The following is a 25445-nucleotide window of genomic DNA, read 5'->3' as shown; positions in this document are numbered from 1 at the left end:
TTTGATAATATTATTTATTTTATTAATGATATTATTTATCGTTTTGATAACTCTATTTACCATGACAGTAAACTTTAATGACACCTTTAATGAGTTTGAACAAATTTAAAGTAAGTACTTACAATTTAAATTAAACACGAACCAACCCTCGATGAATTTGTTCAAATCAAGTCCTATTTGTAATTCACTCAGCCACCCCTAGACATGAAGACACCGTTATATCATAACCAAATCATTGTAACCAAGTGGGGTTTTTATTATGATTAAATGTTAATCTAATATTAAATAGGCCAAAATACTTGATTCCACCCAAGATTTAGTGCAACGGTAAACTCAGACCCTTAAACTTTAAAAAATGTAAACTCTCACTTACAAGCAAAATTTTATTAAAAATAAGAGTAAAATTATCATTTAACAAAAAAATTTAAAAACTAAAGTTTTATTGCATTTTCTTCCTTCAGTTTGAAAATCTAATAATTTTTCTCACCCAATATTTAAAAAGTGATAAAGTTTATCGTATCCAGTTGCATTGACTCACTCTCCTCACTTATATTCTTCTGTCAACTTATTCCCATCCACCGACTACACAATATTAATAAAAATCAAATTGCATCACCTCTTGGTCACTGTCCTCGCACCAATAAACAAATTTAATTTTAATTAAATATAATTTAAAATTTATATTTAATGGTTAAACATGAAAAAATTGTTTGAATATTGTTATGATATTTATTTAAACAACTTTGACTATCAATTCAACAGGTCAAACTAGGAAAAACTAAATTGACCCTTCATTGGATCATCATTTGGTTTGGGTTTTAGAAGATTGTAAAATTTTGAATGTGGGAGACAATAGAAAGTAGCCACATCTAAATGTAAATGAGCTTGCAAGTTCATAATTCATATTAGTTTGACATGGTCTCAGTTTAAGAGCAATATATTTTTTTTACTTTTTTGGATAAATTTCCGTACTTTCTTTGGATATTTAATTGGATAATATTTAATGATATATAATCTGAATACGCAATTGAAAAACTGAGTATAGTCATTAACTTTTCTCTATAATCATAGAAGGCAATTTTGAAATAACTTCTTAGAAATTGTTCTTATATGATCTTGACACATGAGCTAGGCCTACATTACCGATTGTGTTATAGTTCCCCTTATCAGACAATTTCTGTTTAGGGGTGGACTCGAGCCGTGGTAATCTCAACTTGACGGGAAATTTATCTTCTTTGTTTTTTTTTTTTCCCAACAATTTTTCATTAACTTCTCTAATAAGCAAATTGAAAATTAAGTTTGGTTCAAAATAATGTCAAACCGGTTTGGTTGACCAATTTCGAACAAGTAATCGTAATATGAATTTGGTTTTACTTACAATAAGATTATCCTATTAGACTTAAAAATATAGTTGAAACATGAATTAACAACTTCCACCAACTTACATATTTGGACCAACTTTTCCTATTTGGAATCCATAATGAGGATCTTCTTCATGAATCTGGGCAAGAAACATAACAATTAGCTTACAATATTCCTGAAACAAGTAAAAGGAAAACTATGTAAAAATACTGCCATTTTCATGCCCAACACCTCGTTGCATCCTCTGCATTTCAGATGTACTAGCCGCGTAGTGCCATTCGGATGAAGAAAATGGTGCCCAGGGGGCTCAGCCACCAATTGGATACCACATAATTCATCAATATTACCAAGCTAAGTTTCTGCTAATAAATCTGAAACAAAAATTTGAGTATAGATGAAGGGATTTCTCACCTCTGAGAAAAAGTCTCACGGACTCACCATATCCTGCAAAATGCTAACAATGGGTTATTCAACTCAATTCAATTGGAAATGACTTTTAATGATTGATTCTAAAGAAATACAGCCCAAGTGTACTGCGTTTATTCTGATTAAATGCTAACAAAATATGAATGGATCCTAGCTACAACAATGCCATTTTCCCCCTATGCCGGAGCCCTCTAAACCCCTCAATTGCTCGTGTTATTCCTTGATGCCTTTCTTCTCAGCCTGCCCTCCTGTTTAAAGTTGCAGCTCCTTATTCAAATTTGGTTCATCTAAATGTCACGACTCAAGGTGAATCATTGAGACATGGGCAGTAACATGGGAAAAGCATACAAAGTTGTTGGTTCCGTGGTGATAGCAAGCGAAGGAGAATCAACCAACTGCAATTGTAAATTGAAACAACTGCAACTGAAATGAAAGAATAATCCTCTGCCACAACTGCTTGTCAACTGAGTGCATGAGCCTGTACTACAATTTCATGCCAAGTCCAACTCAACTTTTAAGCTATCCTCTGTGATCACTGTAGTATTTCAACTGAACTTGAGGAACCATTGGAGGTGCTTTCAACTGAACTTGAGGAAACATTGGGGGTGCTTTCAACTGAACTTCAGGAACCGTTGCGGGTGCTGGTTGTGGACGAGTCTGCGGGAATCTGGGGCAGGTCCTTTAGCATTGGCAAGCGTCTCATTAAAGAAAACACCTCATGACAGAACCATTCCAAATATTCAATAAAGTCCTACAATAAGATTTTTCTATCAGACCTACCAAAAAATAACATACTTGAATATCTCCATGAATCAACCACTTCCAAACTTACATATCCAAACCAACAGTTCTTTGTCGTTCTACATCATCTAGATTGTCTTCGCAAACCTGGGCAAGTATCATAGCAATTAGCTTGCAAAATTAATTCGCTTTGCAGTGGAAAAGTATTCCTGAAAGTAAAGGAAATCTCAATTAAAAAGATTACAATTCTCATGCCCCGAATCTTGTTGCATCCACTACATCTCACAATTGCTAGCCACATAGTGCCATTCATATGAGGAATATGGTGGCCTAGGGGATCTACTACTAAGTTCATACTACATAATTCATCATAATTATGAAGAAGCTGAATTCAGTAGACACGTCTGTATACATATTTCGTGCCAATGTCTAAAAAAGTTGAGTCTGAAACCAAAATTTGAGTAAAAAGGAATGGATATCCCACTGGTTTCAAAGAAGATTCTTGGAACCTTGAAATCCTGCAAAATTAATGAATCGAAGTTCTTAATTTGGTAAAAAATTTACAGAAAATTATAAACAAACGGCTAGTAAACTGGATTCGACAGACTAACAGAGATAGAGATAGAGATAGAGATATTACTATCCTGGACAGTTCATTATCGGAAACAAATTGGGTATTGCAATCTCTACACAAGTATAACAGTGGCTCAGCATTTTGATTTGGTAGCAGTGGAGGCTCCTTCGGCAGGCATTGCGCTAAAGCAAACAGATCGTGACCATTCCAAAGCAGCATCATAGGCCTGCAATAAGTTTTTCCTATCAGGGCCTATCAGAAATTTTAAAAAATATATATATACTTCAGGAAACTTGCATATGTAGACCAACATCCTTACTTTTTCTGTATTATTGGGATTATCTTCGCGAACCTGGACAGGTAACATAATCGTAAGGCTACCAGCTTTGAACCCAAAAAAAGAAAAAAATGTATTCCTGAAAATGAGAAAAACTTTATAAAAAGAAGATACAATTTGGAAGCCCATTTCTGAGTAGCATAGTCTACAATACAGCCTTGCGTGCCAGGCAGTGCCATTGCAATGAAGAAACTGGTGCCATTGTATTTCTGGAAATAAAATTGTCCGTTTCATTAAATTCTGTAAAATGCATTGAAAACAGTAATCATCAAATCAGATAGTTTATAAGTAACAAAAATCCACGATGAAATTATTCAAGAAATGTAAGTAAATACTTGATCAAATCAAGAAAGAGACCCTTTATGATCAACCGGAGATGCAAGTCCATATGATCAATAAAGACAGGATTCTGGGTCAAATTTCAAGAAACAATAAAATCCTAAATTAAGGAATCGAATTTCACAATTTTCTTGATATTTTGATAAGCAAAGAAAGATTCTCACAGGTACAGAGAAAAGGAAGAAATGGAGATATTACTGTTGTGCACTCTCCTGGCGGAGAAGCAAAGTGAGTATGACAATTTGCAAACATGAAGATTGGCAAGCCTGAATCGTAATCAAATCGCTCAAGATCAACGTTATCTGCCATTCGAACTTTCCCAACAATTTGATCCTTACTGAACCATCAAATTGCTGAGCTTCAACTTCCATCCGAGTCTCTATAATCGCTGACTCCTTGGGACTATTTGATCTTAACAAATCATTACCTGTGTTCTTGTATTCGTTTGCTGGCTATGTACCTGGAAATGGCCCTTGAGTCTGCGGAAAAAGCACCACCATTTTATTAAAATTCTGAAGGAGACTGAAATAAAGCTGGTATAATCTCACAAAAGAGTCAAGCGAGGTGAAAATTGAAAATGGAACATAGAAAAACATACAGTGTCAAGCTAGAATTAAAATAGTTGAGCAGGACTCGACAGGTTTTCTTGAGGGTTTTTATAATCTATTGCTTAAAATGGGGACGACAAGCTTAACTTCCAAGCTCAGTGTCATCAGGAACTTTCCTGCTTAGTGGATTCAGGACTAATTATGGAATAAGCACTCTTATTGGACCATCAAACTAGAGAGCCTCTACTTCCTTTGTCCTTGTATGTGTTTGCCGGATACTTGCAGATGGCTCTTGATTCTGTAAAGATAGCACCAACACATAAGATTTGTGAAAACAAATCTTCGCAAAAAAAGTTGTAATATTACCAAAGAGTTTTGATATCTCCATCTTAACAGTGCAGGAATCTTCCCAAATGTCTATAGCAAAATCAATGCAAATTGTGTTTGATCAGTATTCGAAGCACTTTTTCCCATAGTAAGTAAGAAAAATGGTTGTTTTCTACTTCTCACATTTAGAGATAGATAAGGTTGTTTTTTATGCCCGCCAATGAAAACATCAACGGGTACAAGCTCATATTCGACACCCTTTTAGCGAAGGCAGAGCAGGAGTGAACAGGGCGGGCAGCAAGTGCCATCCATGTGCTTTTATGAGAAAATTGAAAATGCATCTGATTCCATTTTCCTTTGAGCAGTTGTTAGTGTAATGTTCATGGGAAAAAACTCAAAAGTTGAGATCAGTGGTGATTATAAAACGCCATGGACACATATGAGAGGAAGTTTGTAAGTGTATGCGGGGGAGATGCCAGGCGAATTTGGCTCAAGCAGACTCCAAAATACCACCACCCATCTCCATGGGCAATTTTTGGGCTCTTGTAATACTGTGTCAGAATAATACAGCCCTATACACAGTATTAAAATGATGTATCATAATTGTTACCCTGACAAAAAAGAACACACATGGAAGCTCAAATCTGACAGAAATAAAAGGAACAATGTGAGAAAGCATATGATCATCACAGGATATTTCCCATTGTCTCAATGTCTAGAGTAAGCTTTCATCCCAGTTTGTTTAGAGTACAAACAGAATGAGAATCAACCAAATGCAAATGTGAACTGAAACAACTAAAACTAAAATGAAAGAAAAATCCACTGCTACAATTGCTTGTAAACTGAGATAGCCAGCCTGTCCTACAATTTCCTGCCAAGTCCAAGTCAACTCAAAGATATACTCTGCAACAACTGCTGCATTTCAGCCGAACTCAAGTGGCCATTGCCAGTGCCGGTTGTAGGGGAGGGTGGTGGAGGTGGTGGTTGATGTAGTTGCTGTAATGGTGGCAGTATCATTGGTGTTGGCACATATCTCATTAAAGTAAACACCTCATGACCAGAACCATTCCAAATATTCACCAAAGTCCTACAATAAGATTTTTCTATCAGACCTACAAAATAATAATATACTTGAATATCTTCCATAAATCAACCAATTCCAAACTTACATATCCAGACCAACAGTTCCTTGTTGTTCTACGACATCCGGATTATCTTCAGAAACCTGGACAAGCAAGTAACAGTTAGCTCACAAAATTGACTCACTTTGAAATGAAAAAGTATTCTTGAAACAAAATTTAAAAAAAAAAATACACTTCTCATGCCCAGCGTCTCGTTGCATCTGCTACATTTCACAAATGCTAGTCTTGTAGGGCTGTTCAGATGTTGAAAATAGTGGTCTGCGGTATCAACCACCGCCAAGTTCACACTACATAATTCATCATAGTCGTAAACAATAGTTAGGAAAATTTCTTGGCTTACAAGTTTAGTCAGAAACCAAAATTTGAGGAAAGATGAAGGGACATCTCACTAGTTTGTAAAGAAAATGCCAGTAGTCTTTATATCCTGCAAAATGCATTGTAAACAATAAATAGATCAAGCAAATTTTATTAAACGAAAAAGATCAAAAAGAGTAAAAGAGATAGAGATTTTACCATTTGGGACATTCCGTGTCTCGAAGCAAATTGGGTATTGCATACTCTACACAAGAAAACTGGACGCTGATCTTCATGTGGTGGCAGTTGAGGCTGCTTTGGCAGCCGTTGCATCAGAGAAAACATATTGTGACCATTCCAAAACAGCGTCTTGGTCCTATCAGAAATTTACAAAAAATAAAAATAAAAAATGTATACTTGAAATGTCTTCCATAAACTACTTCAGAAAACTTACAGATGTAGACGGATTGTCCCTTCTTCATATTTATGATTGGGATTATCTTCACGAACCTGGACAAGTAACATAACCATAAGCAAGCTTTGAACTCCATTGGGAGAAAAAAATTTATTCCTGAAAATGAAGAGAACTTTATATACAATTTGGATGCCGATCATTGTGTAGCATTTTCGGCAATACACAAATGCTTTCCAGCTAGTGCCGTTCGGATCAAGAAACTGGTTCTCTGGAGGGTCAATGACCAAGTTTCTACTGCATAATTTATCATAATTATAATGAAGCTAATATACAAAAAAAAAAATTATGAAATTTACTTCACTTATCAGTTAATTCTTACCATTCTGGAAATAACATTGTATGATTCACGAAAGTCTGCAAAATGCATTGAAAAGAATGGTCATCTAGATTATCAAATCAGATAGTTTATAAGAAACAAAAATCAAGAGAGAGGCCCTTTATGATCGGCTAGAAATGTGAGTCCATACGATCAATTCAGTCAGGATTCTATGTCTATTTCAAGAAACCATAAAACCCTAAATTAAGTAATCCTATTTCACACTATTCTTGATGTTGATAAGTAAAGAAAGATTCGCAAACATACAGTAAAGTAAGCTACTAGTAGCACCAAAAGCAAGTGAATAGCATCAGAAAGAAGAGAAGAGATGTAAATATTACCAATCTGCACTCTACTGACAGCGAAGCAAAGTGGGTAAAGCATCTTGCGCACATGAAGAATGCCTCGCCTGAATCATAACGAAACTGCTGAACATCATTGTTGTTTGCCATTGCAACTTTGGTCGACGAAAAATCTTCAGAACTTTGGTAAGTGCTCTCAAGTGAAGAAGTACAAGTGCTTCTCCAAGAAAATCCTGCGGCAGATCTTGAATCTTGATTTTGAGATTTCAACTGCGTTACTGAATCTTAAAGGATTCTGATATCGGAGAGTGTTAGTTTATACGGTTGGAGACAGTGAAAAAAGCGGGAAGTTAAGGCAGTTGGTTCTGTTTTCTGTTGTAACTGGCTTCTGACTTTTGACTATTAATAAACATCTCCTTTTTTTTCTTTTTTAATTTGTTATTATAATTAATGTGAAATATACATAAATACTTGATACAGGAAAGGCACACTGCAAGGCACACGTGATAAAATTGATTATATACCTTTTAAATTGCCAAGGTGTATTCTGCATCGCAAAACTTAAAACCAAAATCGTAACAGATTTTGTGTCCAAAGTGACAACAATGGTGCTAACATCGCCACGATGCTGCTGTGAGGGCTGAATGTTCAAGTTGATACTACACATAATTCATCATGACTATAAAACTTAAAGTGCACACTCAACATAATATCCAAGTCTGAAACCAAAATCTGAGTAACATGAAGGGATATCTTACTATGGTAGTGGACATATAATTTTCGAAACTCTGTCAAGTTCGGAGTTGGCATGCAATTAATTGCCCATAACCTCTGTCGACAAGCAATTGTGGGCACTGAGGACTTTCATGACCGTCCCACAACAGCACCAAGTTCCTACAATAACATTTTTCTGTCAGCTTCAGAACCCACCAAGAAGAGGGATGTAAGTTTGAATGTCTCCAAAAACTTACACATCCATTATGACCGTTCCTTCTTGATGCGGACGATCGGGATTATCTTCATGAACCTGTACAAGTTTTAAGATTTGAACCCACTTTCGGAACAGAAAAATGTTCAAGAAAATCAAGGAAAACTGATCTATAGAAAAGAATATATATATATAAAATTTTGTGGCCCATCATCGTGTTGCATCCTGTACAAAACACCCGTGCTACCCAGGTATTTGAAGTTTGAGTAAGAAAGTGGTTCTCTGGAGGATCAACCAGCAAGTTGATACTGCATGACAGACTCATCAGAAGTATATTTTCAGATTCTCTTCAGGAAGAAATATGGAAAATTTGTTTATAGATAAAGAAGATATCTTTCTTACCATCTTAATGGTGGAAAGAAAATTGCCAGTCGCTCCACATTCTGCAAAATGCATTGAAAACAATAGTTTCATCAAGAAATGCAGGAAATGTCGTTCCCTCTAAAAATCACAAATTCCTGAAAGGCTTCAAGATCGACAAGAAAGGTGCATCCATGTGATCAATAAGTCAAGATTCAAGAAACCCTGAAACCCTTAAAGAATTTTTACTAAGATTAATACAGACAGAAAGGAAACCATGATGGTTTAACACTGTACAGTAGGGATTGTATGGAGAAACTTTCTGAAAATTATGAACAAACGTCATTGAATAGAATTAGAAAGTAAGAAAGAGAGAGACATTACTATTGTGAGCCTTTCTTGCATCTTTATTGCAAAGTGGGTATGGCATAGTTGACACAAGAAGATCGGCAAGCGGAGAGCATAATCAAATTCCGGAAGAACGTCATCTGCCATTGCAACTTCGGAAATTTAATAAGTGCTCTCCAGTGAAGAAGAAGAAGCTCTTCTCAGAGAAAATCTCGTGACAGTTCTGAGGATCAATGTTAGTTTATATAGTTGGAGAAAGTGAAAGAAGCGGGCAGTTAAGGTAGCTGCTTGTGCTTTTTCAGTTACAACTGACTGCTCACTTCAGGTATTTCTAAACAATTTGTTTTATATATGACAATAAAATCTAAAGTTGACACCCAGTACTATGATAATGCAACGTTGACCAAAGATATGCTTATTCCTTATTCCGAATTATCCAATTACCTAACACTCCTCTCCATCCCAAGCGTACGTCTCAGCTCCTCGCTATCTCCGACTCTGATGCTCAACTTCCTCTCCGACGGGTTGAAGTCTCAGTCGAATCTGGTGTGTTATTCTTCAATCTTCGTGTTTGTATTCTTCTTCAATCTTCATATTCATCTGAATCGTCTTCAATCTTCACCCTGCCGTTTCACATTCTTGTGTAATGAGAAAAGATGATGTGCATATACAAAAAAAATAAATAAATCGGCCATGGAGTTTATTTTGGATAATAAGAGTGTTTTGGGGTGTTTGAATGCTGTTAAGTTAGGATGTCGTAAATTGGCTCTTAGATTGACCTATTATATGTGATTATATTAATACCAAGTTACCCACTATAGAAACATTAGGATGCCTATGGAGAAGAAGATGAAGATTAAGCTGTAGAGGTGATGGTCTATGAATCAGTCTTTCGTGAAAAGAGTTTCTCAAGAAGTTATATCTTTTCCCGCGTTTCGTTTCCGTTTCCGTTTCCATATTCTTAGGAAAAGCGTGTGGGCATCTCTATTTTTACGTTTCCGTAGCATTTGGATATTATATTTGCATTGATGAAACAAGGCATATGTTTTATAAGTACACAGATAGGGTTAGATTGGCTTAACTCTGTGTTCGATTTGATTTAAGTTAATTTCAAGTTTAAGTTTCTATTTAACAATATTATTTATCTTAATAAAGATAGTACTCATTCTTTGATCTAACTATTATGAATTTAAATCGAACTTAAACCAATTGTTATTTGAATTTGGTGTAGTGTAAATTCAGCCCTATACATGGATGAACTCAATGATTATGCAAGATTAATTATGAAATTAATGAACAGATACTCCGTAGCTACTAATTATTCAACCCAAAGAGCAAAGCAATTGCAAACCAGTAGGGTTAGATTTTGGAGTAAGCTTAATTATAGTTGTTGATATCGTTGGAGTAAGCTTAACACATCATTTTTATTTAAGGTGTAAAGACTTATTCCAACCGAAGGTTTGGTGTATTTCTGAATTTTTATATGTAAAATTTTAAAAACTTAAATATTTATCCTTATGTTAAAATTGTCTGTCAAGGTTAATGATAAAACTATTATTTAATAAAAAATTTAAACAAATAATAGTTTTATTTTTAACTCTAATAGAAAATTTTAATAAAATAGTAGATATTTAAGAGTTTGAAAATATACCAAACTTTAAATGAGAATAAGTCTTTTGGCCTTTATTTAATAAAATTGTCATCTCATTGAGATTAGCATCTTAGCGGCGGCAATGTTATACTAGATTTCTTTTTGTCAATGATTATATTTTGATGATTTTGCTTCTTCTCTTGAATATTATTAAATGGCCAACTTGAGCAAATTGAATTCCAACTCAAATTGATGAATTTGTATTCAAACCGAATTTGAACTAATCTTTACTGAAGGAAACCAAGGGACATGAGCTTCTAAATGCCTCAAAATCATTTTTTGTATATTAACTTCGACTAACTTATGATTCAAAAGTCTTAACCACTATGGTGAATGAGATCACAACTCACAAGTCATGGCAACAATTTATGGTTGAAATTTATAAGAGAAAAAAGAAATTCATAAATCATAATCCTCTTAGATTATGAAGATAATGATTGTATATATTTTATTATTAAAATTTTGGATACCAAATTTTAAGTATTTGGTTGAGTATTATCACATAATTAATTGATTTTAAATTAAATGTAATATCACTTTTGGTTGACTATTATTTTTAAAAACCATTTTGCATGTTTTTCTCAAAGAGCCAAGGCAAGCCAACTAGGGTAGATTGAACTTATTTAAGTTTAAATTCAAGCTTGAATATTCTTAAGAGGTAATTTGAATGGTAAAAAAGGAGATTTCATGTATAAGAAAGTATGGGTACAAGTTTCCTCTAGTGACATATCAGAACTGAACTTTTAATTTATCTAATTTAATAGTTGTGTGATCGGTTATTAGGTTTGGAGTTTGTGTCCTGTTTGGTTAGTTGATTTCGCCCTTAAAAGACACTCTGACTTGAACAAGATTTTTCATTAGAAAAAAAAAATTCAAACTTAGATAAAATGAGTTAAATTTAAGATATAAATTATGCTTGTTTCCATAAAATGAATTAAATTTTAATCAATTTTAAACATTCAAATTCAAATTAGCTCAAATTAAATTATTTTTAAGCCACAATTAATTGAAAAACCCTAAATGACTAATAATCCTTGGTGGAATGAATAGAATTATTTAAATTATTAAATCAAATTAATTGTTTTAAATAAATTTATACTCAAAATCAACCAAATAAATAATTTCATCAAGATATTTAAACATAAAATACATGTATAAAGCTTAAAGTAACGAGAGTAGGGAAAAGAAGTGTTCAATAGTTTATAGTGGTTTGAAGTTTTACTCATAAAGATAACATCTCTTTATAATAGCTTTTCAGGATTTCGTCCACGTATACTGGTTATTTGAGTTTGTGCCCACCACAATGGTTTATCTAAGATTTCATCTAAGTGTTTGAATATAGAAAAATGATTGTAAATGTCTCTACAAAGGCTAATATAAAGAATGAGTGTAGATGTTTCTCTTAAATAAATGAGTTGTAAGCTTTAAAGAGAATTTTGTAGTATATGATTTTACATACCTTTTCCGTATCAAAGAGTTTTCAATTTATAGTTTTGGATGATTAAAATAGCTCATATGATTATTAGTTGGGATAATAGATTCGTTGAGTTTTGAAAGTAGAGTTTTCTTCATAGTTTGACTTATACACGAGCGTGTAGCCAAGATACACATACGTGTGCTATTTAAAATTTTACTTTTCCGCACTTGGTCAAACCTCAATCAGAGCTCTTAATAGTCGAATTTTCTTTTCGAAAAATGTAGGCACAAACATTGCGCCCATATATGTGATATTCTTCCAAAAATTCCATAGGCATGAATGAGGATTCAAATGGGAAAGGAACAAGAACCGAAACTCTTGAATTTTTGTCTATGCATGGGCATGCACCTTCTCTTTAAATTTTTCATAAAGCACAATGTGATTGAATGACGAATTTTTCTCATGTGCTTGAACCAGTAGATACACAAGTTTGTGTTGAAGATACATGAACGTGCATTTTGTTGATTTTGCCCAAAATTACATGCATGAACTTAGCTTGGCATGGTTGAATCCTATGGGTTTTAATAACTAGAGTGAATTGGTTGATTCAACCGATTTGATTCAATTAATACAAAAAATATCAATTTTGAATATGTATATCATCAATTCAAGTTTAAATTATTTCGATCATTCATATATATATATATATATATGTGTGTTTATGTAATAATTAATTAGACAAAATTATTTTAAATATTACCTGCAAACCCCCCACTACTGTTAAACAGTCTGGTGACCTGATCGTCCTCGTCACCCAACCAGTTGTTCTCCAATCCCATTTCCAAAGCATTTTTGAATGCACCCGGGCTCACTGATATCGTTTCCAAAGCGGGAATATCGCCACGTTTCGAGCTCCCACAAATTTCAATGAAAAGTCCTAGAAAGGACAACGGCAGCCGCTAATCACTCACCACATAAATTTCAAGGCCCTGTTTCTTTCTCAAACCCTGGTCTTCAGGAACGGCGCAGTCCTACTTTCACTTCTGCTTCTTCTCATTGGTTCTATTTTCAAGTGAAAATTTTGAACTTTCCCACAAATCAACTGCTATTTCCTTTCTAAAAATGTCGCTTTCCTAATTTCTTCAAACGCTGTCTCTGTCTTTCCTTTGTTTGGGTAAGCTATTTCGAAATTTATGGAGCAGTTTTACATTTTGCAATAAATCTTTAAGAAAAAAGAATTATTTTGAGCTAGGGTTTTTATTAGGGATGGCGGAGGCCGCTAAAACGCAGAATCCGTGGATGAGTTCCGGGGAAACGGCAACTATGGAATCGGCGGTTTCTGATAGAGAGGAGCTAGGATTCAATGCTTCACTGTCTCATCAAACGACCAGGGCATCGCCATCCGATTTAAAATTAGGGTTAGGAGCGAGAGCTTTCTCCGCCGCCGGTGCCGCCTTTTTGTCTGCGATTATTGTTAATCCTCTTGACGTGGCCAAAGTAATATGACAAATTCTTTTGAAATTTTAAATATAAATAAAAAACTTAATGTCTGCATTTATTGTTTTTGTAAATTTGATTTCAGACCAGGCTGCAAGCGCAAGCTGCTGGAGTACCTTATTCGCATCCGTTGAGTAATATCATTGGTCGTATGGCATATTTTGGACCAAAAACGGTGCGTTTGATTGAGTGGTGTAGAAATGTTTGCTGTTAATTCTTGTTATTTTTTCAAATTCATAGTTGTGAGTTCAATTGATTTGGGTTTTATTTTGGCTAGTTGTTTGCTGATTTAAGGTGTTCCCCGTCTTGTACACGAGCTGGTGTTCATGGTACTGTTTCAATTTGTCCGCCTGATTGTTTCCAGTACAAGGGAACCCTTGATGTCTTTTACAAAATTATAAGACAGGTTGGTGGAAATGATTTTGTGTGCTATGTTTTGTGCATGCATCATTGCAGAGATGCTAATAGTTTTCCAGCATCTTTGCAGAAATGTTAACATTTGTGCTCACATTGCATTTTGACATTTGCAGGAAGGATTTTCAAGGCTGTGGAGAGGCACAAATGCTGGTCTAGCATTGGCTGTACCAACGGTGAGTTTGTCCGTCTGGAATGGTGATTTCAGTTTTAAGTGTATTCTTTGGTATGATTTATATATTTGTTGAGTGAGCTCTAGTTGAGGAGCATTAATATTTTCTGTGCAGGTGGGGATCTACCTGCCCTTCTATGACATGTTTCGCAACTGGTTAGAGGATCTAACTGCCCAGAATGCTCCATCTGCAACACCATATGTCCCTCTGGTTGCAGGATCATTAGCACGTTCATTAGCTTGCACAACTTGCTACCCTATTGAACTTGCCAGGACCAGGATGCAGGTTATACAGTGATCAATGCCTACTTTTATTATTCCTATTTTTCTATTTGTGGGGTGTCTGCCACAGCGAGATGATCCTGAACATATATTATTTTTGTGGTTTATGATCCTTGTGGCATGGGCTCCTTTCTAGGGGAAAAATAGTCTTCAGGTGATTGTCAGAATACTGCCATGTGTTTGAAACTTCCTGTTGAACATGTACCTTATGCATCAAAGATGTGAAATTTTAATTTTCTCTTTTTTGGCTGGGTGGTGGACGTGTAGTAGACTGGTTAGCAAAAAATTATTGGTATTTTTTTATGGTAATTTGACTTGCATAGCTGAGGAGGAACAGGTTAATATAAACAAGCAACAATGTTTTTGAAATCTTTTCAAATCTTTAGCAGAAACAGAGTTTTTGTTCCTGTGCAATTTGCAATTATTTTTCCTGTAATGATTTGAATGATTTTAGTTATAGTTTTACCATTGTCATTATGTGCTGGCTTTTTATGTGGAATTACTAGTTTGCATCACAACATATCTAAGTTGTTATGGCTAGATTTTAATTCATTAACTATGTTCACATTTCTTTAAAAATGTTATTATTTAGTAAATTATTGTTTGCTTTCTAATTGTTTTCTTGAATGTTAGGCTTTCTTAAATAGGCTTGTTATTTTCCCATTTGATGTATATATCTTTTCCCTTTTTCATTTTTCTATTCGTACGTTTTTATATTGTTGTTTTTCTTCCTTTGTTGTATAATAGGCATTCAAGGAGACCCAGATTGGTAAGAAGCCTCCTGGTGTTTGGAGGACGCTACTTGGTGTTGTCTCGCATGTTAAGAGCACAAACAATGCTCAAAACAGCTGTAAGTTGATTTGTACTTATCTGTACTTCTGAACCTGGCTTCATCAATCAATATTCTATCAGGGTCTTTGTTTTGCTCAGTATTCAAAATATTATAAATTGCGTGTTTATCTATCATTGAGTTGGTAAACTTAGTATCATATCTATTTTAACTTTACTGCATTTGGGTCTTTGAATTTGGTGATGTTAGGCAACTGAATTAGAACAGATAGACTTCTTAGAGAAGTGAACCTCATTCGCTATACTAGTAAAATATTTAAGAAATGTGTCTATGTGACAAATTAGCTACTGAATGACTGCAGGATTAGAAAAAATGTCTTTAACTTGTAGAAGTTTTGAACCAAGTGCTAAAAATGGAGCATGCCAGTTCTTACCTTAAGTTGATGAACGGTTGTTTAAGTATTATATATACTTTATATGAGTTTGTTACGTACCCGTTCAGTCTGCAATCTTCCCTGCCCCAGCTTCAATTTCTTCTAACCGAAATAAGTGGAAGAATCAAATTCTGTAGAATTCCAGACCTCAATATCCAGCATTCAGTTTATATATTAAGGACTCAATCAAATAAAATAACTCAGACAATGGAATAGAAAAGTGCAGTCCATCCCATTCATTCATTAACCAAGGCAGAGTTTACACCAAGTGCATTACAACTTAATTTGGAGCAACAAACTAAAATGAAATGGACATTATCAAAGGAAATAGACACTGCTAATTCTGGAATTCGAGAGCCAGACCCCTCCTTCTTCTCAGACAAACTTCAGTACATCATTCTAGACAAAACAAAAGCTGTTCCCTTCCTTTTTCTGCTGCCATATAAAATGATGAATTTCCTTAACCGAATTCTTCCCTCTGCCCACTCATAAGCTGCCAAGTGTTTCAACTGAATGGCCAGGATCACTCTGTTTCAGATCAGCTTCTGTAATCCCCAGATTGCCCTCCATCTTGTTAATCCTTGAATCCTCAGCTGAGAGTTTCATCCTTCCTTCCTTTTCTGGGCCTCCTTCCTCTTTGCTCTTCTTGGGCCTGCGGAAATATACTTTGGTAATTAGGCCTCTATCAGAATTTAATTAATATTTTTTATAGGTAAGTCCCAACTTTTGATTAATTGATATTTTTAAATTTTGTTTCTTGGATATTCATTTAAATTGACACTCTTTATTGTAATAGTGCAAGGTTACCGCATGCTTTGGACAGGCATGGGAGCCCAGCTTGCTCGTGATATTCCTTACTCAGCAATTTGTTGGTCTACCCTTGAACCTGTGAGATCATTCTTTTAAACTTTGTTTTTTTTTGTATTGATATTTTGTTTAGGTATGCTAGGTTCTCTTTCATTTGCCATATAAGTTGTTCATAATTTATTTTTTCCTTTTTATTAGATCCGGAGAAGACTTCTTACTCTGTTTGATGAGGAATCCAATGCAGCTAGTGTTCTAGGAGCAAACTTTTCAGCTGGTTTTGTTGCTGGAAGCCTTGCTGCAGGTGCAACATGTCCTCTAGATGTTGCAAAAACCCGAAGGCAAATAGAGGTATTTCTGAAAGGGTTTTAGTGAATTTCTTGATTGGACTAGTGTAATGTGAGCTATCAGTTATGTCAATTAGAAAATTGCTATGATGAATTACTTTTAGGCGCTTATTTGCTTATGACAAACCATATGCAAACTGCCCTTTTGATTGTTAGGAGTAAGTGAATGCCTAGCATGGGATATGATTAATTATATATTTAAGATGAACTGTGGCTCTTTATGAATAGCTTTAGATTGACATTTGTTCTTTCTTTTACTCATGTAATATCATTTCTTAAAGTGTTAGTGTTCTCTTAATTTCAGAAAGATCCCGCCAGGGCATTGAGGATGACAACACGGCAAACACTGATAGGGGTTTGGAGGTACTTTTCTTATTTCATGTCCTTTTAGATGTCAGTTTGAACTACACCGACTTCTCTATGAAGTATTCACTCACAAGATCTGTTCTCTGGTTTTATTTTGTTGGGAATATCATCTTGAAGTTTGTGGGCACAGTGTGTTTTGGTCCTGTCAATACCCTGTTGCACCTAGGTTGTCGAACTGCAAATTTACAAATTTTATTGGGTGTTTGCTTATATACATCTCATAAATCTTTTCCCATATTGTTTAAAACTTATAGGGTAGCTGCAGAATCTATTGTTTTGCTGGTCCAACCTTTGATCAGTTTAAATTTGTTGTCTTTTAATGATTTCTGAACTGACCATTGGTTACAAGCTTCCACTCCTTTTTTTTGGGGGTCAGAAATTACTTTCTGACCTTAAAGTTTGTTCTTGGTACAGGGATTCGGGTATGAAAGGTTTGTTTACTGGAGTTGGTCCTCGTGTTGCCCGTGCAGGCCCTTCAGTTGGGATTGTGGTTTCATTTTATGAAGTTGTGAAGTATGTTCTACAGAACACATATAACGCATAAAATTAGGACCGGGGCACTTGCTTTAATTCTTTTAATTCAATCAAATGTTTGGTGACGGCATAGGAGCAACACCTAACATCAACAAGACGCGGACAAGTGACTTCGTGGATATCATACATACAAAATATGCTGATGCAATTTTGATCATGTTAGATCCTTTTCCTGTAACACAATTTTGGTTTTAAGGTTACTTGAAGTTTACACCTCGTTTGGGCAGAACTTCATCCTGCTTGTCTAATTTTTTTCACCTTTTTCGCTGAGAGGTGGTCTCAGCTTAGCTGGTATATTCGTTTTTCTTCTGGGTTTCTGCATATGTTAAGTTGTGATTGCTGCAAGGCGTTCACTTAACTGGTTAGACAGGTTTTTTATTGTTGGAAGGCTTTGAAATAAATTTGAATTTGATGAACTTGTAGAATGGTCCAATATCTGGAGCCTGTGGGCTTATAATTTTTTTCAATAAAATTATATTAATGTATTTTTTAATATATAATTAAATATATAGATAATATATCATTATATAATTAATTATATATTAAAAAATATATATACGTAGAATTACTCTAAGTTTTTCATAATTCCGGCCTTTAAAATCATAGATTTGGGTGGATTAGGCTCATGGGACTTGGCTTAAAAGAAAACACCATCATTTCGATTTAAGAAAAGAAGTAAAAAATAAATTATAAGAGCTATGTGTGAATATGAGTCGGTTTTAGTTCTTATAATGGGTATTATCAAAAAATTAATATTATTAATAAGAAAAATAATATAATATTTTTGAAGTCAAAAGAGTATATCTTATTGAAGTTTAAGTGTGTTTCTAAAATTATATTCACGCAGCTTAAAAAATATAATATAATTGTTTTTAAAATTTTCTATTAAAGACATGAGTAAAATCATCATTTCAATAATAATATTAAAAAAATATAAAATTTATTATATTAAAAACTAACAATTTCATTACTACTTAAAGTTTTTAAACTTTAGAAAATTACATTTTTTTGCCAAAACTTTATAATTTTTTTTTATCTCTCTGACCATTATCTCTAATGCCGATGACCTCCGCTCTCTACCCTAAACCATTGGTCGATACACGGAAAGAAATTCAGACGAAGAGATCCGATAATGAAGACAAAGAGACTTTATCGTCATGCTTTCTAGATCGTAGAAAATAGTAGCCAGAGGGGAAAAAAAATTCTAAGGTTTTGGGAGAAAAGAATATGACTTTTTAAAATTAAAAAACTTTAGAAGAGATAAAATGTTAGTTTTTAAAACTTAAGGAAGAAATATAATAAAATTTATTATTTTTTTAATATTATTAATAAAACAACGATTTTACCTTAATTTTTAATGAAAATTTTAATTTTAATTGATCAACGAATAAGACTTTAAATTTTTTAAATTTTACTAATATGATTTTCAAAATACAATTAAGCTTGAGAGTGAAATAGTCCTTTTAACCTATTTTTGATAGAACAAGTAGCACAACCAACCAGAGATTTAAGTTGAACTATGTACTGAAGCTTCAATTGAAATTCGATTCGCAGCCCTTATTATGTTTCCCTTCTTGGCGGACAAAGACTGATTTCAGCACAAACTTCGTCAAATTCAAATCACATCGATGGCTTCTAAATGTACAAATTCCACCGGCTGGATTTCAGCCAAATACACGGCCCTTTCACCTGGATGAAAGCCGAGGCGACAAATTCGAGAGCCAACATAAATAGATTTCCCATCATCACGTCAAATTTTGAAGTCTGGTTGTGAAAGGTAATTATTTGAGAATTGACAGTTTGGTCTCTATCCAAAAGAAGTTGGCGGTTGCTGACATTCCATCATAGTGGATGGGCCTCAGGCCGTCCTTAGTCTATTCCATCCAAATTTACCGATATTATGTATATAAACAGTCAAATATATAATTAAATATATAAATGTTATTATAAAATTAATTATTAATTATTTTTAATTTAAAATTATTAAATAATATAATAATAAATTAATTATATATTTAAAAATATATATATAGTTTTATTAAAAATTTATTAAATAGTCGTTTTAATTAGAATATATCACTTTATATCCGAATGAACCAAATATTTGTATATATTTTGCTTTGGGATTTCTTTTAGGCTTTCTTTATTTTTCTTGGGTTTGGTGTTATTTATTTGTTTGTATTTTTAAATTTCAATAAGTGATATTAGAGCAAGTTTCATGACTTGAGATGAGATGAGTCAAGAGAAGAGTCTTGAGGCTTAATTTGCGTAAAGGGGATACCTCAAAATGTTGGAAGATATTTCTAGTAAAATAGAGATTCCTCCAATTGATGAAAAAATAAATTTATGTTAGAAAAAAATGCAATTCAAGATTTCTTCACACAACAAGAGCTAAATGAGCCATTAGAGGATACTAAGTCTAAGAGAAATGATTGATAGTAATCGAAGTAAGATTCAAAAGAAAGTTGTTACTATCATTAGATTTTTCCTAGCCCCATAAATAAATTATAGCGTGTTGACTAAGATTATGCAAAAGGGTTTGTGGGATAAGCTCATGGGCATTTATACCTTAAGTCATTAACTAATTGATCGTGCTTGAAGATTGATATGTATTCTTTAAAGACTAAAGAAGTTATAAGTCGTCACGAACACCTAAATGAGTTTAATTTGTTCATAAATTGTCAATTAGTCCTGTCAATAAGCTAAAAAGATGAATAAAAGATTTTGTTGTTGTTGTCATCTTTGTTTAAATCCTATCAATTTTTAGTTAAGATTTTGTTGATAAGTCAATCAGTTTTAAAATTAGATAATAATATTGTCTTATAGCATAAGAATGAAGCATTTATGAGAACAAAAAACTTATTGACAAAGATTCAAGAAAAGGATGTTGAATTTAGAGAGAGATTTAAATTGAAAGTTAGCATTACAAAGACAAATAATATGATTGCTTAGAAAAGGCAAATGATGAAAAAATGATGGCACGAGTGATTTGATTGGTGATAACCTTCTTTAGACAACATGTGCAAATAAGATTTAGACCTTGAAAGGGGAATAATGTTAAGTTTTAGATCCGACTGTTTTTGTCAATGTTCGCAATAATAGAAGTTGTTTTATGAGTTGAAAGAAAATGTGAATTTTAGTTATATTGTAATTGGGTTGTTAAATTTTTTGTCACGTGAGATATATGTCGAGAAAAAGAATGAAGGAAATAGTATTCACAGGTAAGAGGCTTGGCACGGTTGAATTATCCATTTGATACCCTCGGACATACCTATTTTAAGGTTAGTTTTGCGTATATCTATTATGGGTTTAAAGTTATAGAGATTTTTTTGTATTTAACTCACCAATAAAATTACTCTAACTCTCAACTAGTTTATGCAATAATGACTTACTTCCTTCTTCAACAAAGTGCATGATGTTACTCTTACACGTTGCACTTCTGGAGCAACTTCTGACCCACGATATCATTACGAAATCAACAACCTTATACTACTAAATAACAATAAGCCAATGTAAAAAACAATTGAATTTCCTTCATATAATATACGTAGTAGGACCCAAGAGCAGCAACATTTACTCCCGTAGCCTAAAAAGATACTGAAAGATTTTATGAATTGGTTCTATAACATAACACAGAAATTTATGGAGGAGGGAAGGGGAAGATGAACCAAAGCTTAAGCCTCAACGGTTATAGGGCAGAAATGGGGACATGACAAACAAATGGGTCATAAAATCTAATATGAAATCAAGTTAGTGGGTCCTCATTTGGCCAATCCGACATCCTTACCCATCCGATTGGGACTACTCACAAACCCTAATGCTACTTCTAAAAATTTTTACTAAATACTAAAAATTATAATTTAAAAGTGAATTCAAGCTGAAGTAAGCTTGCCTTGATAGGGATTAACTCAAAGTCAAATTGAATTTAAAAAATCTAGTTCAAGCTTGCTAGAGCTAATAATAATGCATGTCATTTGAGAAATTGTCAACAAACATTGGAAAAGAGGAAGAATTGCCACATTTGAAGCAGAAAACAAAAGTTGTTAGAAAATATGAAAATCACTAAGAAAGATGATATTATGGTTATTAATATTTTATAATACACGATATATATCTTATGATATAATATAATACATACAAAAAATGATATATATTCTAAAATATATTAAATTAATATGATAAAATGGATATATCGTATAGTGTGATACATATTATTGATACTGATGATACACATTTTTAGAGAAAATAAAGATATAATAGAGACGTATATGAGAAATTTTAAGTTTTCAAGAGTGTTTATAATATTTTCTAAAATGATAATACAACAATTAGAATTTTTTATTATATATTTTTGAAAAAGGCATCCTATAATACGACACGATATATAATTTAAGCCAATTCGAACTTGTGTTTTGCTCATTCAAGAAGAACATCAAACCAAACTTAAGCTCACTTAGCTCAGATGCAAACCTAATTATATCTAATATGATACAATCGTATTTAAATTTAAATTTATTTGTTTGAAGAAGAAGAAGAGAGAGAGAGAGAGGGGCTTAAAAGTGCAGTAATGTCTTGCTCATACATTTCGTGGTGATAGTAAATGATGTTTCAGAGATGGGAGAAGTGAATGAAGTTGTGGCATGGCAGGACCCATCTTATTAATTCTTCAAAACTGATATAAAGTTTTGTCACATATATGTATACGCGTACATTTTTCGCTTCACATAGATTGCCTAGTAGGCTTTAAATGATTCGTTTATTAAATTGTGCTTATGTACAAATAGCAATAGATTTATCTCGATTCGAATCTAATCCTATTTGCACATATACTAACTTACCCTAGTTTGAGAAGGAGTTAGAATTGAAAATCAATGATGCATGGAGTATTCATGAGTAAATTAATCATTTTCGTTTGGTAAAAGAACAAAAAAGAAAAGTTACATTTCGTGGTATTGATTATTGGTTGTTATTACTCGAATTCGTGATTTGTTTTCATAATCTTATAAATAATATCATTTTAAATATTAGAATTTCCCAAAAAAGGAAAAATGATATCTCATCGTACTATTAGAATTTTTTTATCATTAAAATGTTAAGTCATATAATTGGTTTGTGAGTTGGATCGAAACAAATTTCCCCCGATTTGAGTTTAACTCAGTTTTCAAACAAGCTAAGAACTGTAAGTCACACTTGACTCAAGCTTAACCCATCTAAACTCAAGTTGAGCTTTCTCAAACCACTGGCTGGACTCGAGTTTTGCATGCATGCCGGCCAACCCTAATGTTGGAAGGAGCTAGAACTGAAAATTAAATGAATGATGCATGGAGCATTGATGAGATATTGTATACAATGATATCTGTAAAGTAAATGAGGAATTAAAGAAGAAGAGAAGCAGAGGAGTTGGTGAGAATGGTAAATGTGAAGTTGATGCTACATGCCAAGATTTTGGATACATTTGAAAAATATTTCTACTTAAATGAAACGCATTCCCATGCATGCTCTAACTTGCAATTACTTCTCCTCTCACCTTATAACACATGCCGCTCTGCAAAAATGAGAGAGAAAGAGAGAGAGAGAGAGAGAGAGAGAGAGAGAGAGAGAGCAATTTCATTTTGAAGGTGTATTGAATATTGAGAGTCGTCTCTACAAGGCCAAATGACTAGTTCCCACCCATGGTATGATGAATGTCATATTTCCACACATTCAAATTTGAAAAAGTCATTTTCCTACCCATTTATTAACTACATAATACTTTGCCTCCAAAATCTTATTCAAAATTTTAACCTGGATTTGTTTTAATTTCAATTAAAAATAATAAAAAAATTACCAGTAAAAATATAAATAAGATGTTAATAAGTATAATTATATGTTTAAAAGTATATGATAATTTTTAAAATATTAAGGATGTTAATAAAAATTTTTATACAGTTTTGGGAATTTGAAAAGAGTTTGGGTGTTTTTTAATTTTTTTAATTTTTATATATTGTTCACAAGTTTAAAAAATTGACAATTACACTTCTAAATAACTAAATAGAATGTAACAAATAAAAGATATAAATATCATATTATAAAAGAATGAGTCATAAATATTTTTATAATATATAAGGAGAATTTGATAATTTCTTAAACAAAATAGAGAAAATATTCATTTACTCTTAATAAGCTTTAAAAATGACATTCACACCCTAAAATAGTGTTCTCGATTCAGTTAGGCAGAAATGTTATCATAACATTTTAAATCTCATGAACAAAATGACAATTAATTACACTAATCTTATCATTTTTAGATAAAATAACATAAATACCATTTAATTGTTAAAACAAACTACTTACTTTGATTGATAGGGGGGAAGATGATTTTTTCAAACTTAAAGGTGGGAATTGTCATTTTTCAAATATTGGTTAGGACATAGTTATTTGGCCTCCTCCAATCCATAAAAACACCAGAAGGATCATCACAGGCACGGAGATGCCGTGTCTGCTGTCATTGAAAGCCCACCATCTTTAAAATATGGAACTCCAAGAATTCACAAGTTGCAGGTTTATAATGATATGAATTAATTTTGCTTCTCTTCTCTCTCATCATTCATATATTCACGAATATGTTCAGTCTGTCTGTCGTGTTTTGATTTGAATGCTGTCGTTTTAAAGCTATCTCTAACTACAGAAACCATGGTTTTCAGTGGCCAAACTTTGAATCAAAACTCATGATTTTCCTAAATGTTACTTTCAACTTGGACATCTAATGACTATGACTTCTATTTCCATACTTATTAGAAGGAGACATATTTATGTATAATGAGGTATGGGATCAAATTTGAGTCTGTTTGAGTTTGATTCGGTTTGAAAGAGCCAGACTCCTCTCAAATCAATACAAGTTTGGGTTGATTTAAGAGAAGCTAAGCTTGAGTTCAACTGTTGTACTTAGCTAAGTTCAATTTACTATTATAGTTAAGCTAAAATCGATTAAAATGATATCATTTTGATACATATTAATCAAAATAATGTTGTTTTCACTAATTCGATTAAACTTTTCCGAGTTTGTGAATTTGGTGAGTCAAATGCGCTCCAATCTTAAACTCAAGCTCAACAATATAAAATTCTTAGGCCCAAACTCGAATTCGCCAGCCAAGCTGACAATCGAGTTAGAACCAGCTCAACTTGTATGCACTTGTATGTATAACATACACTACAACAATATCTCTAATATATCATTCCATCATCACCATATTATTATTATTATTTTTTTGGGATGATTTAGAAATTATTACATAGGGAGATACCATTGAAAATAATTTAAAAAAATTTTTAACAACACTTTTAGGGTTTAGATCCAAGCCAAATTGACTCAATTTGAGCTCACTCTTTGGTTCAAATTAGTTGGACTTGAGTTAAGGTAGTCTCAACTCAAGTTTAAGTTTCGAATCCAATGAGTTGCTAAAAAGTCATAGACAAATTCATTTTTTTCATCGAATTTTTATTTTTCTTAGATAATTTCTTTTTATTTTAACTATCATTCTCCTTTTTTCAAACAATTTTTCTAGTGATCAAATTCTTGATTTGAGTTCAAACTGAATTTTTTAGATTAAAACTAAACTCAAATAAACTCTTATTCAAAGCTCAAATCCATCCCTACTTAGACCATCGCATTCACATTCACATAAATATAGGAGAAAAGTTAAGATGCCTTTGATAGAGAGATTTTACGAGGAATATTCTCCAGTTTTGGGTGCTTGCAAAGTGAAAGCTACCTAAACTTACAGTTATTGCACCATTTCATTGCTGTTTCTGGCCAGTTTTACATGTAGGTACGTACCATTCTACTGCAAACGTCCTTCTTTTCAACCATCAAAATGAAAAATGAAATCATAATTCATCCAGGTTCAAGAACCCGAAAAGATCGACATAACTATCACCGT

At 33.1% G+C, this 25445-nt stretch overlaps 2 protein-coding genes across 3 annotated transcripts; one reads left to right on the top strand and one right to left on the bottom strand.

Moving 5' to 3' along the window:
* Window positions 1-5367: 5367 nt before the first annotated feature.
* Window positions 5368-12726, bottom strand: LOC123225625. Its single transcript, XM_044649722.1, has 13 exons — window positions 12648-12726; window positions 8514-8554; window positions 8155-8210; window positions 7708-7842; window positions 7149-7290; window positions 6885-6919; window positions 6688-6799; window positions 6545-6600; window positions 6310-6466; window positions 6186-6220; window positions 5969-6083; window positions 5824-5879; window positions 5368-5741 (listed from the first exon to the last, which is right to left on the bottom strand). The coding sequence occupies exons 1-13, from the start codon at window positions 12724-12726 to the stop codon at window positions 5540-5542; spliced, it is 1221 nt and encodes a 406-aa protein (XP_044505657.1). The 3' UTR covers window positions 5368-5539.
* Window positions 12676-17942, top strand: LOC123226586 (mitochondrial carrier protein MTM1-like). Of its 2 annotated transcripts, none has more exons than XM_044651134.1 (11): window positions 12676-13061; window positions 13140-13384; window positions 13470-13559; window positions 13662-13790; window positions 13915-13974; window positions 14086-14256; window positions 15000-15102; window positions 16272-16363; window positions 16481-16630; window positions 16931-16989; window positions 17407-17942. In XM_044651134.1, the coding sequence occupies exons 2-11, from the start codon at window positions 13154-13156 to the stop codon at window positions 17534-17536; spliced, it is 1215 nt and encodes a 404-aa protein (XP_044507069.1). In that variant the 5' UTR covers window positions 12676-13061; window positions 13140-13153; the 3' UTR covers window positions 17537-17942. The 2 variants fall into 2 exon arrangements, with proteins under 2 accessions (XP_044507069.1, XP_044507068.1); XM_044651133.1 differs by having other exon boundaries at window positions 12677-13061; window positions 13152-13384.
* The last annotated feature ends 7503 nt before the right edge of the window (window positions 17943-25445 follow it).

The sequence above is a fragment of the Mangifera indica genome, chromosome 9 (assembly GCF_011075055.1).
Source record: "Mangifera indica cultivar Alphonso chromosome 9, CATAS_Mindica_2.1, whole genome shotgun sequence".
Taxonomy (NCBI): Eukaryota; Viridiplantae; Streptophyta; class Magnoliopsida; order Sapindales; family Anacardiaceae; genus Mangifera; species Mangifera indica.
The sequence above is the reverse complement of the archived record's forward strand: the minus strand, read 5'-3'. Positions and strand labels throughout refer to the sequence as shown.

Bases quoted from the DNA above. Each gene is read 5' to 3' on its own strand.
- LOC123225625 (XM_044649722.1), bottom strand. From the start codon at position 12,726: ATGGGATTGGAGAACAACTGGTTGGGTGACGAGGACGATCAGGTCACC. The intron at 6,601-6,687 runs GTATATAAAGTT...TTACTTGTCCAG, and splicing joins CAATGATCGGCATCCAAATT to GTTCGTGAAGATAATCCCAA. The intron at 5,742-5,823 runs GTAAGTTTGGAA...ATCTTATTGTAG, and splicing joins GGAACTGTTGGTCTGGATAT to GACTTTGGTGAATATTTGGA.
- LOC123226586 (XM_044651134.1), top strand. From the start codon at position 13,154: ATGGCGGAGGCCGCTAAAACGCAGAATCCGTGGATGAGTTCCGGGGAA. The intron at 13,560-13,661 runs GTGCGTTTGATT...TATTTTGGCTAG, and splicing joins CATATTTTGGACCAAAAACG to TTGTTTGCTGATTTAAGGTG. The intron at 16,990-17,406 runs GTACTTTTCTTA...TTCTTGGTACAG, and splicing joins ACACTGATAGGGGTTTGGAG to GGATTCGGGTATGAAAGGTT.